Source organism: Camelus bactrianus, chromosome 12 (assembly GCF_048773025.1).
Source record: "Camelus bactrianus isolate YW-2024 breed Bactrian camel chromosome 12, ASM4877302v1, whole genome shotgun sequence".
NCBI classification, from domain to species: Eukaryota; Metazoa; Chordata; class Mammalia; order Artiodactyla; family Camelidae; genus Camelus; species Camelus bactrianus.
In genome coordinates, this window is record NC_133550.1 from 29822128 (window position 1) to 29835838 (window position 13711).

The 13711-nt window shown below is 47.9% G+C and overlaps 1 protein-coding gene across 1 annotated transcript in view; it reads left to right on the forward strand.

Annotated features, from left to right (window-relative positions):
• The window catches only part of SYN3 (synapsin III), a 447670-nt gene that overhangs the window by 416392 nt on the left and 17567 nt on the right, over positions 1-13711 (forward strand). Inside the window, exons 8-10 of the mRNA XM_074375107.1 lie at positions 3430-3572; positions 8192-8266; positions 11093-11195. Coding sequence (XP_074231208.1) covers positions 3430-3572; positions 8192-8266; positions 11093-11195 — 321 coding nt within the window. The remainder of the gene's footprint in view (positions 1-3429; positions 3573-8191; positions 8267-11092; positions 11196-13711) is intronic.

The following is a 13711-nucleotide window of genomic DNA, read 5'->3' on the forward strand; positions in this document are numbered from 1 at the left end:
CACAGCCTAGCGGGGAGATAGACATGGGTGGAGCCAGAGGTTAAGCCAGGTTTTATGGGACTTGGACATCATACAATTTGAGAGTAAAATTACTAGCCTATGTATGAGAAACCTGGGTCACATGCTCAGTCCTGGAGAGGGCAGGATGAGTGCCCCCCACCCCCAAACCACCTGACTACAGTAGGAAAGAAGGGCTCACAAAGGGAGATGAGACCAGCACTAATTAATTAATTAATTAAACCCATACATCTATACTTTCTCTCGTTGCTTCCTTTTGTCTCTCCTGTGAATAAATGAATATATGCATGATTCATTTAACAAATATTTACTTAGGAATAAGGTACAGCTGCTATAACAAAGACCTGAGGTGCTTAAATAAGCTAAGACTTTCCCTGTCACATAACAGGCTCCTTCCATCCTGTTGATCATCCTGTTGTGGAGTGTTGCCCTTCAGACACAAGGTTTACAATGATGCCCACTCAAGCCAGCAGGACAGGAAAGGAGGCAGTGAAAAGCACCTCCCCACCCACTTCCCTTTAACGGCAAATCTGGAAGTTCTGCTCACATCCCATTGTCCAAAACATGATTACACGACCATGATCACATGACCACACACAGGTGCCAGGGAGATGGGGAAGTGTAGTATTTATTCTGGGTAGGCATGCACCCCTAGATCAAAGCATTTCATGGCTATAGAAGAGAGTGGATGTTGTACACAGCCAGATCTCTGAGACAGCCTGCAGTGTATGCTGTGCTGTCTAGGAAACCAAGGTGCAAAAGTAGTTCTGGTCCTTTCCACATCCACCCAGTGACAAAACTAAATTAGACAAGCTGTCCCCGCAAGCTCTCACCCACATTGTTTCATTTCGGTCAGTCTAACTCTCTCTACGGGTCCCAAATGTTGGCTGAGAATACAACACTGTGATCACCCAAGGGGAAACTGGAGGAAGAGGAGGCAACAGAGACTGTGAAGAAGTTGCCAGGAAAAAAAGGAAGAGAACCAGAGGAGAATAGTGGGGTGAAAACCAAATTTTGAAAAGTTCAGTGACTTCAGACACTACAGAGAGCCAAAACAAGATGAGGACCAAAGGGAACTCTATTGGATTTATCAGTGAGGAGGTCAAAGATGACCTTTATCAAATCAGTTTCATTAGAATGGTGGGGAGTGAAATCCAGAGAGTGGGTTTAGGAGTGAGTGGGAAATGAGGATGTAGAGACAGAGAGAGCAGTGGGTAACTGAGGTATTGAAAAGCAGGAACAGTTTGAGATTAGTGGATTCATTGATCATGTTGATCCAAAGGATAATCAGTGAAGAGCAAGAGACTAAAAATATATGGCAGAAATACAGTTTGCCTGCTTTAACAAAGACCACAATAACAGTGGCTTAAACAAGATTAGGATTTACTTCTCTCTGACATAAGAATCTGAGAGCACACACAGTCAAGGCTGATCGGTGACTCCATGGTGTTGGGAATCCAGCTTCCTTCCACCTTAATAGTCAGCCATCCTCAACATGCAGCTTCCATCTTGTGGTCCAAGAAGGCTGCTGCAACTCCCACCATCATGTACACATCCCAGCCAGGTAGAAGAAAGAGGAAAAGGGAAGATTCCCTTTATCTTAAAGTCACCACCCAGAAGTTGCTCACATAATGTCTCTTCATCTTTTTATTGGCTAGACTTGGAGACTTGGCTACATCTATCTGTAAGGGAGACTGGGACAAAGTAATCTTTAGCTGAGAGACCAGATGATGAGATAAAACTTAAGGGTCCTATTACTGAGGAAGGAGGGAACAAGCAGTCATAGCCTTAGAGGACCTAGAAGAAAGGATTGGGTCAGCCTCCAGTGGGAGGAGGCACCCTGCCACTGAAACTGGGATGCACAGGGAGTGAAGAAGAGAGGTTTTCCAAGCCTCCCTCCCCATCATTGTTTACAGTCTATTGGGTGGAATAGCAGACATGCACTTGTAGATACCCTGAGATGGTTCAAAGAACAGCTGTACTTTTGGAATGCTGAGTTTCATTCCCAGCTCTGTGTTTAGCTGTTTTATAGCCTTAGACAAGTAAGAAATCTTAGTTTCTGCATTTGTTACATGCTCATAATCATGCCCACCGTGTCTACCTCACAATTCTGTTTCAGGTACCAAAGGAAAGCTGTGAAGATGCTTTGTAAGTTGTGAAGATGTGGCAGATGTGGATGGGCATCATCATGGAGGGATGGTGTATTCAGGGCACTGCTGAGACTGAAGAGCAGGCAGGAAAGGGATAGAAGAGGTTGTAAGGACAGGACCGCCTCCCAAACAGGCTGCTCAGCACCCACCCAGGCCCTCAGGGGATCTGGCCCCTGCTCACTGCTGGCCTAGCATCAGAACCCCTCTGCCTTCTGGGTGAGGGTGACAGGGGAGGGGGCACCCGCCCAGCTGTCCAGAGGCGCTGGGAATCAGCCTCTGTTATGTGTTGAGATCACTATCACAGAGTCTTGGACTCGTCCCCTGCACTTGGCCTTGGAAGCTCTCCTGAGACCTCTACCTGACCCCAGGGCACCACCCCATGTTCCTGGCCTCAGCCCAGTAAACAGTATGAGTGAGTTTCTCCCCCAGGCCTTGGTCTAGCAGAGCTGGCTGTGTCCAGTGCATACACACTCCCACACACACATACACACACTCACTGCACACACAAACACACCACTCACCACACACATCACATGTGCAAACACACCACACACATAAACCACAAACCATACCTTCCACATACCCCACACAATCTTCCAAAAACTTCACACATGCAGCGCACGTGCACACACCTTGCACATGCACACCACATGTGCAAACACACATACACGCTCTCTTCTTTCTAACTGGTCTCTCTCTACCCCATATCACACCCTTCCATCCAGCCCTCTACGCAACTGCTTAAGTGATTTTTCTAAAACACAAATTAGGCGACTTTCTTGTTTAAGCTCTTCTCCTTCAAGTGGCTTTCCAGAGCCTTCAGGCTAGCATCCTAGCCCCTACCAAAGCTGCTGAGGCCCTCCATATCTATTCCATGAAGACTCCCTTCAGGCATCCCCCTCCTGCCATGTTGGCCAGTCTGAATTACTAGCCCACCCCCCCACACCGGTTCCTCCTGCCTCTGCATTGTCCAGCCTCCATGCTCTCCACAGAGTGCACCTACTCTGTAGTCCATCTGAGAATCACATTTATTTTTCCAAACCCTGTTCCAAGATCACCCCTTCTATAAAGATTCCCTTGACTCCCCCAAGTGGAATGCTGCCTTTCTCTTCCACAGGAAGTAGTGGAGTGAATTATTTCCTATTTGCCAGGCATCTGACCTTCTCAAGGTCATTATATGTGCAGTTCTGGGTCCCAGCACTGGGTAGGTGCTTAGTGAACGCTGGGTGGGTGATACTTACCCCCTCATCCTCCCACACAGATCAAAGTAGAAAACCAGCATGACTACCAGGACATCACAAGCATGGTGGCTATGGCCAAAACCTATGCTACCACCGAGGCCTTCATCGACTCCAAGTACGACATTCGCATCCAGAAAATTGGATCCAACTACAAGGCTTACATGTGAGTCCCTGGGCAAGGGCTGGGGAGCTGGGGGGAAGGGTAGGAGCAGAGTGTGAGAGGGACAGAGAGTATAGATACATGTCCAGCAGGGCAGAGATCCCGTAGGGACATCATTATTCTCCCTTTCTGTCTCCTTTACTGCCCTTCTTCTCTGGTCAGTTCAACTGAAGGCTGATGTTCCATCATAGCTTATCCCAGCATAGAAATCTGTCTACCCAAATGAGGGCTATTTCCTCCCAGAGAAAGAAAGACTCTTGGCATGTTTGCAAGTATATACGGGATGTATGTCATAGGAGGCAAACGTGGAAGAGAGACTTGGGGACAAATCAAGGAGGGCCTTGAAGCCTTGCTAAGGGTTTTGGATTTCCTTCTCTTTCCTTCCGAGCAAAGAAGTGGCATTATCTGACCTGTATTTATTATTTTAAAAAAAAAAAAAAAAAGGATGGCTCTGGTGCCATGGGCTGCAAAAGGGTTTCTCTGGGACAAATAAGATCAGGTAGGAGATTATATCAGCTTTCTTTGGCTGCAAGCAGTAGAAACCACATCTAATTTGGTGGAGTTTTTCAAGGGAATTTATTGGAAACCTACGTATGATTAGAAACCTAAAAAAAAAAACTAACTAACAAAAACCCAAACTACCAATTTCAGAAATATTAGGATCCAGGGAAGCCCCAAGAATCTGGATAGCTAGAAGTAATAGACAATCATCGTGGCATTCCATCAGGAAGTCAGTCTGCCCAAATCATTTTCATGGCTTAACTCAAGATTGTGATTTCATGGAAACAGTATGGATTAGTCCCACTGTGGTCACATATTTATTGGTTAGAGGAAGGTAGACAACCAGTAGGAAGAGGCCCACCAAAGTGGTATGCAATATGGGCAGGGTCATTATCCAGTGGACATAGAAATTCTGTGACTAGAATAAAAGGAATGAATGCCAGAAAATCCAACACGCATTCATCCCAGGGGTGGGTCGGGCAAAGGATGACTAACACTGGAGGTATGGTTACAAGGATGAGTAGGAGTTCTTCACTAGGTGAAGGGCTCAGTCTTCAGAGAAGTATTATTTGCTCCAAGTCTTCTCTGTCTCACTTTGGAATGTTATTGTTTCCACTGAAATGATGAGACCCCAGAGAGGCAACCAGTGCTCTGTTTCCAAGCATACAGAGCACTGATTGCATGGCTCCGTCTCTGAGGACTGCCACAGCTGGCTCTGGAAAGTCTCTCTGTGTGCTTCTGTGTGATGGAGCTGTGCTTTAGGTCAGGGCAAGAAAACCACAGCCCACAGGCCAAATCCAGCTGCCACCTGTTTCTGTAAATAAGGTTTTATTGATCACAGCCATACATATTCATATCTGTATTATCTAGGGTTGCTCTTACACTACCTGGATTGGCTGGATGAGGGGTCAGCAAACATTTTCCTATGAAGGGCCAGATGGTAATTTTAGGCCTTATAGGCCACACAGTCTCTGTTGCAACCACTCCACTCTGCCATTACCTGGGAAACTGGAGAAGATGCAGCCACTTGACCTCTAAGGAAATATGCCAGGAAAGGGATGGAGCCAAGAAATACTTCTGGTCTGTCTTGCCAATTGCTCTCTTCCAACTCACAAGCCAGGGCAGACCTGTCACTGCTCTCAGATGCCCTCTGGGTGATAAGATCACCTCACCCCCAACCCCAGCCCCTCTGAATTGGAGAACATTTCAGTGCATGGTCCAGTGCATTCCTGAGGCCTCCACCATCCGTCATATCATTTCCCTCCTCTCCTCATTGTTAGCGTTTCCACTTGACATTGACGACACCTTGTCCCAGTTTTTCTTCTTGAAGATTACCTCATTGCCACATTCTTTATGCTAAGCCTTTCTGCCCTTACAGCTCCAATTTGTCATTAGTTATGACATTTCCTGGACCCTGGGTTGGCCGATGTCCGAGGGAGGGGGTTTGTGTCAGACCTCAGTGTAAAATGCCCTCTCCGCCCCTGACCATTCAGCGTCTTTTCTGGCCCACTTTCTGCCCTGCACTTGGGCCTTTGGGCTTGTTGCTACTGGGTGTCATTGTTTCTAAGTTCTCTCAGCAGACAGAGCTAGGAAATATGTGTGTATCTCAACTTGTATATACACGCATGTCTGTAATTATTTCTATATATATCCATCTTTAGCTAAAGCTAAACAGAGTTCATATTGATGTCTCGGACTTTCATCTAGTACTGCATGATTCATCTTAGCCTTCCCAGGTTGCTTATCTGTGACTTCCCACTCCAACAGAGGAAAACCTGGCTCCCACCATCCCCCTTCCATGTACGTCTTTGTTTAATCCCAGTATATGTGTACAGTTCCAGAACTGTTAAGCCATATCCCCATGAGAAACAGCTTCACCAAGTACAGTACAGGACTTTTCTACAGTTCCTTTTGTACTCACTCATACCATTTTCACTAATTTCCAGAGTTACTTAGGTCAGCACTTTTCCATTCATCCCCTCCCTCTTCAACATCATGCATTTGTCATAAAGGTGAAGTCTTTTGTTCCAGTCTGCATGCCATCCTACATCCCAGCAGCTGCATCACATTTGGGCCAGCTGACTCCTTCAAATCTGTGATGGGCTCTGCCGTGGAGAGTTATGGTTAAGAGCATGGAGTTTCTCAGATATGGTTTGGTGGCTTCTGCCGTTCGGTGGGAATGATAATAATAACGTCTATCTCATTAAGTTTTGTGAGGCTGAAATAAGCCAGTGCTTAAAAAGCTTTTAGACCCATGCCTCGAACATAGAAAGCACTATCATTATCTTCTTAGAAGATCAGTCTGACTTGTGTTCCTGCTGCCTCTGGCATTAGAAGGCTTTCTTGTCTCCACTTAATGAAAAATAATAGTAGCATCCATTGTACTAAGAGATTTCTGGGAATCTTTCCTTTAATCCACACAGTACCTTATAAGCATGGTACTATAATTATTCCCATTTACCAATGAGAAAATAAGGACTCAGAGATGTTGTCCATGGTTATATATCTAGAAAATGCTGAAACCAAGATTCAAATTCACATCCGTCTGACTCAAGTCAGTTCTTACCTTCCCTTGTTACCATACAGATCCCACTCTACCAAATCCTTCTCATCCTCCCAGGCACATCTCAACTACTGCCGTCTGGGGTCACGTTAAGTGACTGGTTTCTCCTTTGCTTCCCTGGAGTGCTTCATGCCTCGTGTGTACTGCTAACCCTACCATGCCTATACTCTGGTTTTAGGATCGTCTACCCTTCAAGATAGTGGGCAGCCAGAGGAGGGGCCATCACTGCACACTAGACTAGTCCAGTACCCAGAACATAGGGTGGCCCAGGGATTGTTTGCCAAATTGAATTGAATTGCATTGCATTGAGCTGAACTAAACTGAACTGAACTGAACTGAACTGACATGAATCTTATCAATGTCACTGCAATCCTTAGTCATTAGGACTCCTCCACCATCTATTCTTAGTTTCTGCTGTCCTCAGATACATTTTTTTTCTCTTTTAGAAAGACATTTTTATAGCAATTCCTCTCCTGGTTCACCCTTCAACCACGTGCCTTTCCTTGGTCATGAAACAAATCATTTTACCTCTGCCACTTTGTTTAAATCCATTCAGCGTTTGCTGAATCCATTAGAGATAGTTTGTCTGGGTTTCTCTTCAGCATACACAGTCCCTTAGCCAGTAGGTAATTAGTGGGTACCTACTGCATGCCAGGGACTTCTGGATACTAGAGTTATAGAAGGATGAGTCAAATATGTTCCCTCCCCTCAGAGAAGACAGCAGACTAAAACAGTCATTACAAGTAAGATAAGCATTATTAAACATTGGTATAGGGTGTAGTGGAGGAGGGTCTGTTCTTATTGGGGAAGGTGTGCTGTCAGAAGTCACATTTCAGATGAAACTTGAAGGATGAGTAGGACTTAGGGAGGCAAAGATGGAGATGAAGACTGGACCAGGCAAAGGGAAGAAGGTGAATGGAGGCCTAAACACAGGAAAGTGCCATAGGCATTGGAGCACCTGAAAGGAGGTCAGTTATTCCTGGAGCAGAAAAGGCAAGGGCTCTTCACCTTGGAAAATAATCACTTCTCTCCATGGATCATTTTCCCTACTGTATGGGACTCTCAAAAACAAAATTCCAGAGTCACCAGGAGCTCTACTATCCTAGTTCGTCTGAAACACAGAAGGCCAGGGGGAAGGGTATAGCTCAAGCAGTAGAGTGCATGCTCAGCACCCAAGAGGTCCTGGGTTCAATTCCTGGTACCACCACAAAGCGGAAATCAATGAAGAAACCTTATTATCTCCCCCTCAGAAAAAAACAGAAGGCCAAAGTTTGAAGGATTTAATCTGATGGTGTAGGCATTTTTTAATTTAATTTTTAGATTTTAAACATGCCGAAGAAAAAGATACTTATGATCCAACAAGTAAGGCAATCAACATAAAGGGAAATAAAAACAAACAAAAAAATAAATCTGAGGACAGAATGTGTACCTAAGAATACATGTCATAATGTAAGCCAGATATGTGAATCAGAGCCTCCTAACAGCCAACACAAAAAATGAAAGCATATCAGTGACAAGCATCCCTAATGCCCTCACTGTGTTACTTGTTCTGATACAGGAGAACCTCCATCTCTGGAAACTGGAAGGCCAACACAGGCTCTGCCATGCTGGAGCAGGTGGCCATGACAGAGAGGTAAGAGACAAAGAATGTGTTTAGGGAGATGCACCAGCCATAATGGGAAGTGGATAGGGATACAACAAGGACCCTGTAAGTAATGCCATCTCACCCTCTGGCCAGTGTCTCACCACCAACAGAGCATGTTCCTAGGCATGATCCCCTTTACTTCCCATAACAGTCTGCAAGGAAGGTTTTATAATAACCCCATTTTACAGATGGGGAAGAAAGTTCAGAGAGGGAAGTTGACTTGTCCAGGGTCACAGAACTGATCAATGACAGAGCTGAGAACAGAACCCTGATATCTTGTCTCCAAGTCCAGGGGTCTTTCTGGACCTGCCTAGCTGCTGGAAGAGAGCAGGAAGTCCTCACCAGTCTCTTTCTGCTCTGACGGCTGCATGGAAGCATCCTTGTAAGGGCACCAGGGCTACTGGGGTGTCTACTCCTCTCAGAGTTATTCCTGTCTCAATACGAGGAGGGAGAGGTGGATTTCCTATGAATCATGAATATGGCAGGGATGCACTCTGGCTGAAGGGCCCTCAGGTCTTCCTTCCTTTAAACAAGAAGGGCTAGTCACCTGCTCTGGGCCAGCAGCACACAGACATCCTTTCCTGCGTGCCCAGTGACCTTGCATGCAAGCATTCAATGACTGTGGACAAAATGTGGGCTTTGGGGTCAGAAAGATCTGTTCAGTGAACATATATTGAGTGCCTACTGCATGCCATGTTGTGCTGAGCACTAAAGAGGCCAAGATGAAAAGATCTAATCCTTCCCTTTAAGAACTCTGTGTCAGTTGCAAGTTTAGAACACAAATCATATTGGTTTGAGCCAAGGAGGGGATTTATTGGCTTGTGGCAATGAAAACTCCAGAGCTATAGCTCCAGGTAGGACTTTAAAACTTATTCTACCCACTTCCGTTTAGCTTGCTTCTGTGTTGACTTCATTCCGGTCAGCTCCAGGCTTACATCCTGACCGTGTCAAGTCCAGCAGAAAGAGACTTCTTTCCCAACCAATTCAATAAAGCCTGGAATTGAGTTTCTTATTCACTGATTGGCCTGGCTTAGGTCACATGACCATCCCTGGACCAATCACTGTGACCCAGAAAGCTGCAGTGCTGCAATTAGGTAGGCCTATGCCATGTCTCTTCCCCTTAGAGATTGGATTGGGCCCACCCTGCTATAGCAACAATGACTGAATGAGACTTAGGGGAAGGATATAACATGGTCACTGTCCTCATGGAATTTCTGGTTCTGGGCTCTAAGCTTGAGGAAGCAGCATGACTGAAAGTGAGCGGTCCTGCCCCTTCCAAGCTGTGTTACACAGGGTAAGTTAACTACCCATTCTGAACTTCTTTAACTTCTTTAAATTGGAGGTAATATACTAAAGTCAGAGGGCTGAATGAGAGAGGGATGTTCAGTACCTAACCCAGTGCTGGCCCATGGCAGGGAGGGGCATTGTCAATGTTGGCTTCCTTCCCTTCCTGTCAATCCCAGGTGGCACTTCAATCTGGATACCCACCTATGCTAACGAGACTCAGGGGAGTTGTGCTTATTACCTGGCACAACTGAATTACCTGGTCTGGGCAGTCATAACCTTCCCCTAGCGGGCATTCATGGGACAGTCATGGCCCTTTTCTTCCTAGCCTTTCCAGAACGTGAGCCCGGCCTTCCCCAGTGTCTCACAAGCTGCTCACAGATGTCTGCAGCAGGTCACTATCTCTCTGGCTCTGTTCAACCCCAGGCCACCTAGGCCATCTCTGCAGGAGCCTACCATGGGAGTGGGTCTGCTCAGGCCTGGAATTCACTTTCCCTTCTGCAAATTCATGGGCAGTACCCTCAGTGCCTCAAGGGGCATTAGCGGATAAGTTCTGGGAACACTTCAGCGATGATCTCTCCTCATTCCAGGCCTTATGGCTCAGAGACACAAATAGATCTCAGAGCAGGCGTGCCCCGTGTGACCCTGGAGAGTGGGGAGAGAAGCAAGAACTTTGACACAAAGTCCCCTGTGACTCAAAATCCAGCCACCACGAGGGAAGCCAAGTGCAAGGCCGGGAAGACCTCTCCAGATACAACCATCCCCTTGTTGCAGGGTCAAAGTCCAGCACTGAGATCTTCTGCAAAGCAAACGGGCCTTGCAGCCATCAAGTGGCTGGAAAGAGAACAAAAGCAGTGGGTCCAGAGGGCCAGGCCCCCAGGGCCAGACGGGAGCAGCCTGCCAGGCTCCCTTGCCTGCGCACCCCAGGCAGGGGGAGAAAGCACCCATTGTCCCTGCAGGCTGGGATTGGGAGGGCGGCCTGGAAGGGATTTCTGGGGCCCTTCAAGCAGCTTTCTCAAGGGAAAAGGACTTCGGAGGCAGCTTGGTGTCTGGGATGGCTCCAGATGGGGTCAGGGCAAGCTCCCCAATACTGTGGAGCCAGCAAAGTCCTAGTGGGGTGGGGTCAGATCTCTGAGATCTCTCCCAACTCTCATTCCTTCTCCCCCTCATCGTTCCTCTTTCCTGCCCTCCTGGCACTCTTTCTAGTCTCTCTCCCTCTCTCTGTCTCTCTTTCTCACTGTCCATCTGTGTTTCTGCCTCCCTTTTTATCCATTCTGTCTCTCCCGCTGCCTCTGTGTCTCTGCCTCTCTCTGTCTTTCTGTCTCTCTTGCTGCGTCTCTGTTTCTTGTCTTACTGTCTCTCTCCATCTCTGAATGAGTACATGTGTGTTTCACTATCTGTCTCATAGCCTGTTTTTCTCTGTGGTCTATCTGTGTCTCTCCATCCCTCTGTCTCTGCCTCTCTCTCCTTCTGCTCCCTCTCCCTGTTCCCTGTCCCACATGCTCACTCTCTGTCTATCCATCCCTGCAGGTATAGGCTATGGGTGGACAGCTGCTCAGAGATGTTTGGTGGCCTGGACATCTGTGCTGTCAAGGCCGTCCACAGCAAAGATGGAAGAGATTACATCATTGAGGTAAGAGATGGAGCAGGCCTGGTCTGGCCCCCACCCCCGGGCAGGCATGCCAGAGGGAATGAGTCCAGGTGTGGCCTCCAGCACGGTCAGCTGTGTCTTTGTCCATGGCCGAGGCACATGCAGCCCAGGCCTTGGTGAGCAGCTCCCAGAGGCTCCTTACCCACTGCCCTCACATACACCTCATCCCCATTCTTGGCCACATCTTCATGTCCAGGGGCTCTGAGCAAGGCCTTGAGAGGTCTGCGTATGAGGTTTGACAGGTTTCTGCAACCCATGGGCCTAACAGTAGGGGAAGAGCATCAGGCCAAGAGTCGGCAAGATTCTGTCCCCTCGGGCCTCTTAAATTTTCTCAGTGTACAAATGTGTAAAGAGGGCACACTTCCCTAGTCACCATGCAGAGATTCCATTGTCTGTTCATTGAACAAACATGTACTTGGGGGCTCCTGTGGGCTTGGCATGAGGGTGGCTCTGGGGACACAGCCCTGAACAAGACAGACATGGAGTATGCAGGCTAGCAGGGAAGGATGGTAAACAAGTAATGGCAGGGCATTGAACATGAGGAAAGGGAACACAGACGTGCAAGGGTGTAAATGGAGGAAATATAATTGTAAGAGAGACAGTCAGAGGGTCTCTGAGTCCCAGAATCTCTTCCACAACCTTCCTGTAGCCCATACCTCTCACAAGCCAAAGAACCCTTTCAGGGTTGTAGCCTACAGGTCTCTGTAGTCCTTCCATTACCTTCCTTTCCTGCCACTCCCCAACGCACAACTTCCTCTTCCATGCTTCTCCCAATCCCACAGTCCCTCTCTCCCCTCCATGGCTCCCCATGTCTCTCCTGGTCCCACAATCTCCCTCTCCCCTCCTGACTCCCTTTCCCTGCCCCCCACCACAACTCATGACTCTCCACTGCTTCCCCCTGAAAATGCCCCTCTGGCTTGGAGTTCTCCCTTCTCTCACCAACCTCACATCTCCATGCTCACGGCCCCCCAGAGCCCCTTCCAGCACTCCCTTTCTGTGGCTTTCTCCTCAAACCACAGCAGAGGGGTGGTGCTGACACAAGGCCAAGGCACGTGAGGGAGAGCCCTGCGGCTGCCCCCTCCCCGGGGTGTGGGCGGCTAATGGGAAGCACATGGCCCGGGTGACCGCAGGAGCCAGCCAGTCCTCCAGCCCCGTGTGTCTGCACCACTCCCGGGACCCACAGCGCAGCAGGACCAGATGACTCGTAGGGTGGGAGCCCTGCTCTTCTCCTCCAGCCATGCCAGGAGGGCATTCACACTTGAGCCTAGGAGCGGCCAGCTTAGAGGTGAAAAGGAGGGAGTCCAGGGTGGATACAGTCCTGCTACCAACTCTCAAACCCCTCCCCACCAGAAAGGCCAAGTAGTTTCCAAGGATGAGTTGCATCTATATTTGCAGGTTAAGTTCTGCTCTAGAAAACAGCTCACCCCTCTAGCCCAGTGGTCACTGTACTTGAAATCCCCCCAGCAGCCCCTTCTCAGAGGACTTTGAAGGGATCTGGAGCAGAACTACTGGCCTGTACATATGCTTCCAAGCCAGAGCCAGGCTGCTTCCTGGAGGGACAAGGCTCCCACCTTCCTGAGGATGTCTGGGAGTTTCAGATCAATGCCTGGCACACTGCATCTCCTAAGACCCTTCCTGGCCCTCCTGCCTCTGCTTCTCCTCACCAGGACCACCAGACATGAACTCAGCTTTGGCACACACACAGTCATTCATTCATTCATCCATTCACTATTGAGTCCCTACTCTGGGCACCAGACCCCAAGCCAGGTGATGAGGATAGAGCAGTGGACACTGTAGCAGGCACCCTGCCTCCTAGAGCTTCCATTCAGTGAGAGGATTGGCAATCAGCTGATGAAGGACTCCTGGACTCCCTTCCCTGCCCCTCCTGTGAGTATAGCCCCTTCTCTCTTGCTTTAGCATTATCTCTGACCCCAAGAGCTCCTGCCTCTCTGAGTTTTCTCAACTTTCACTCTTAGGAAACAAAAATTTTACTCGTGGGCCCAGGCTCCCTGCCTCCAGACATTGAGAGGGTCAGGGATGAAAGACCTTTCACAAAAAAAAAAAAAAAAAAAAAAAGTGGGTTTGGACTTCAAAAAAACAAGAAAAAAACTTCTCAAAAATGTTCCAGGGGGAAAATGGCTTTTCAGATATTTTTTTCTCTCAGAAACATTGCAGAATTGTTTCCCTTGTTTTTCAGTTTAGAGTGGGACCAAGGGAGATGGGGAGTTTTTTCACCAGGAAGATAAAAGGTATTTTTCCCCAGTCAGGAAAAGAAAGCAGAAGAGATCCAAAAATACTGATTTTTTCAGCCACCTCTATGGTGAGAACATAAAATTTGTGGGACATGTTTTGTGAAGATCCTCACAGTGAAATACTCAGGGGAAAGACCCTTGAACTTGCCCTCCATGGCCTGTCCAGAGAACGACATTGCTCACTGGAAAAATGTTTCCCTGGGGAAACCAGAGTGTCCACTTCCTTTGGCTGCGTCCACCATGGGG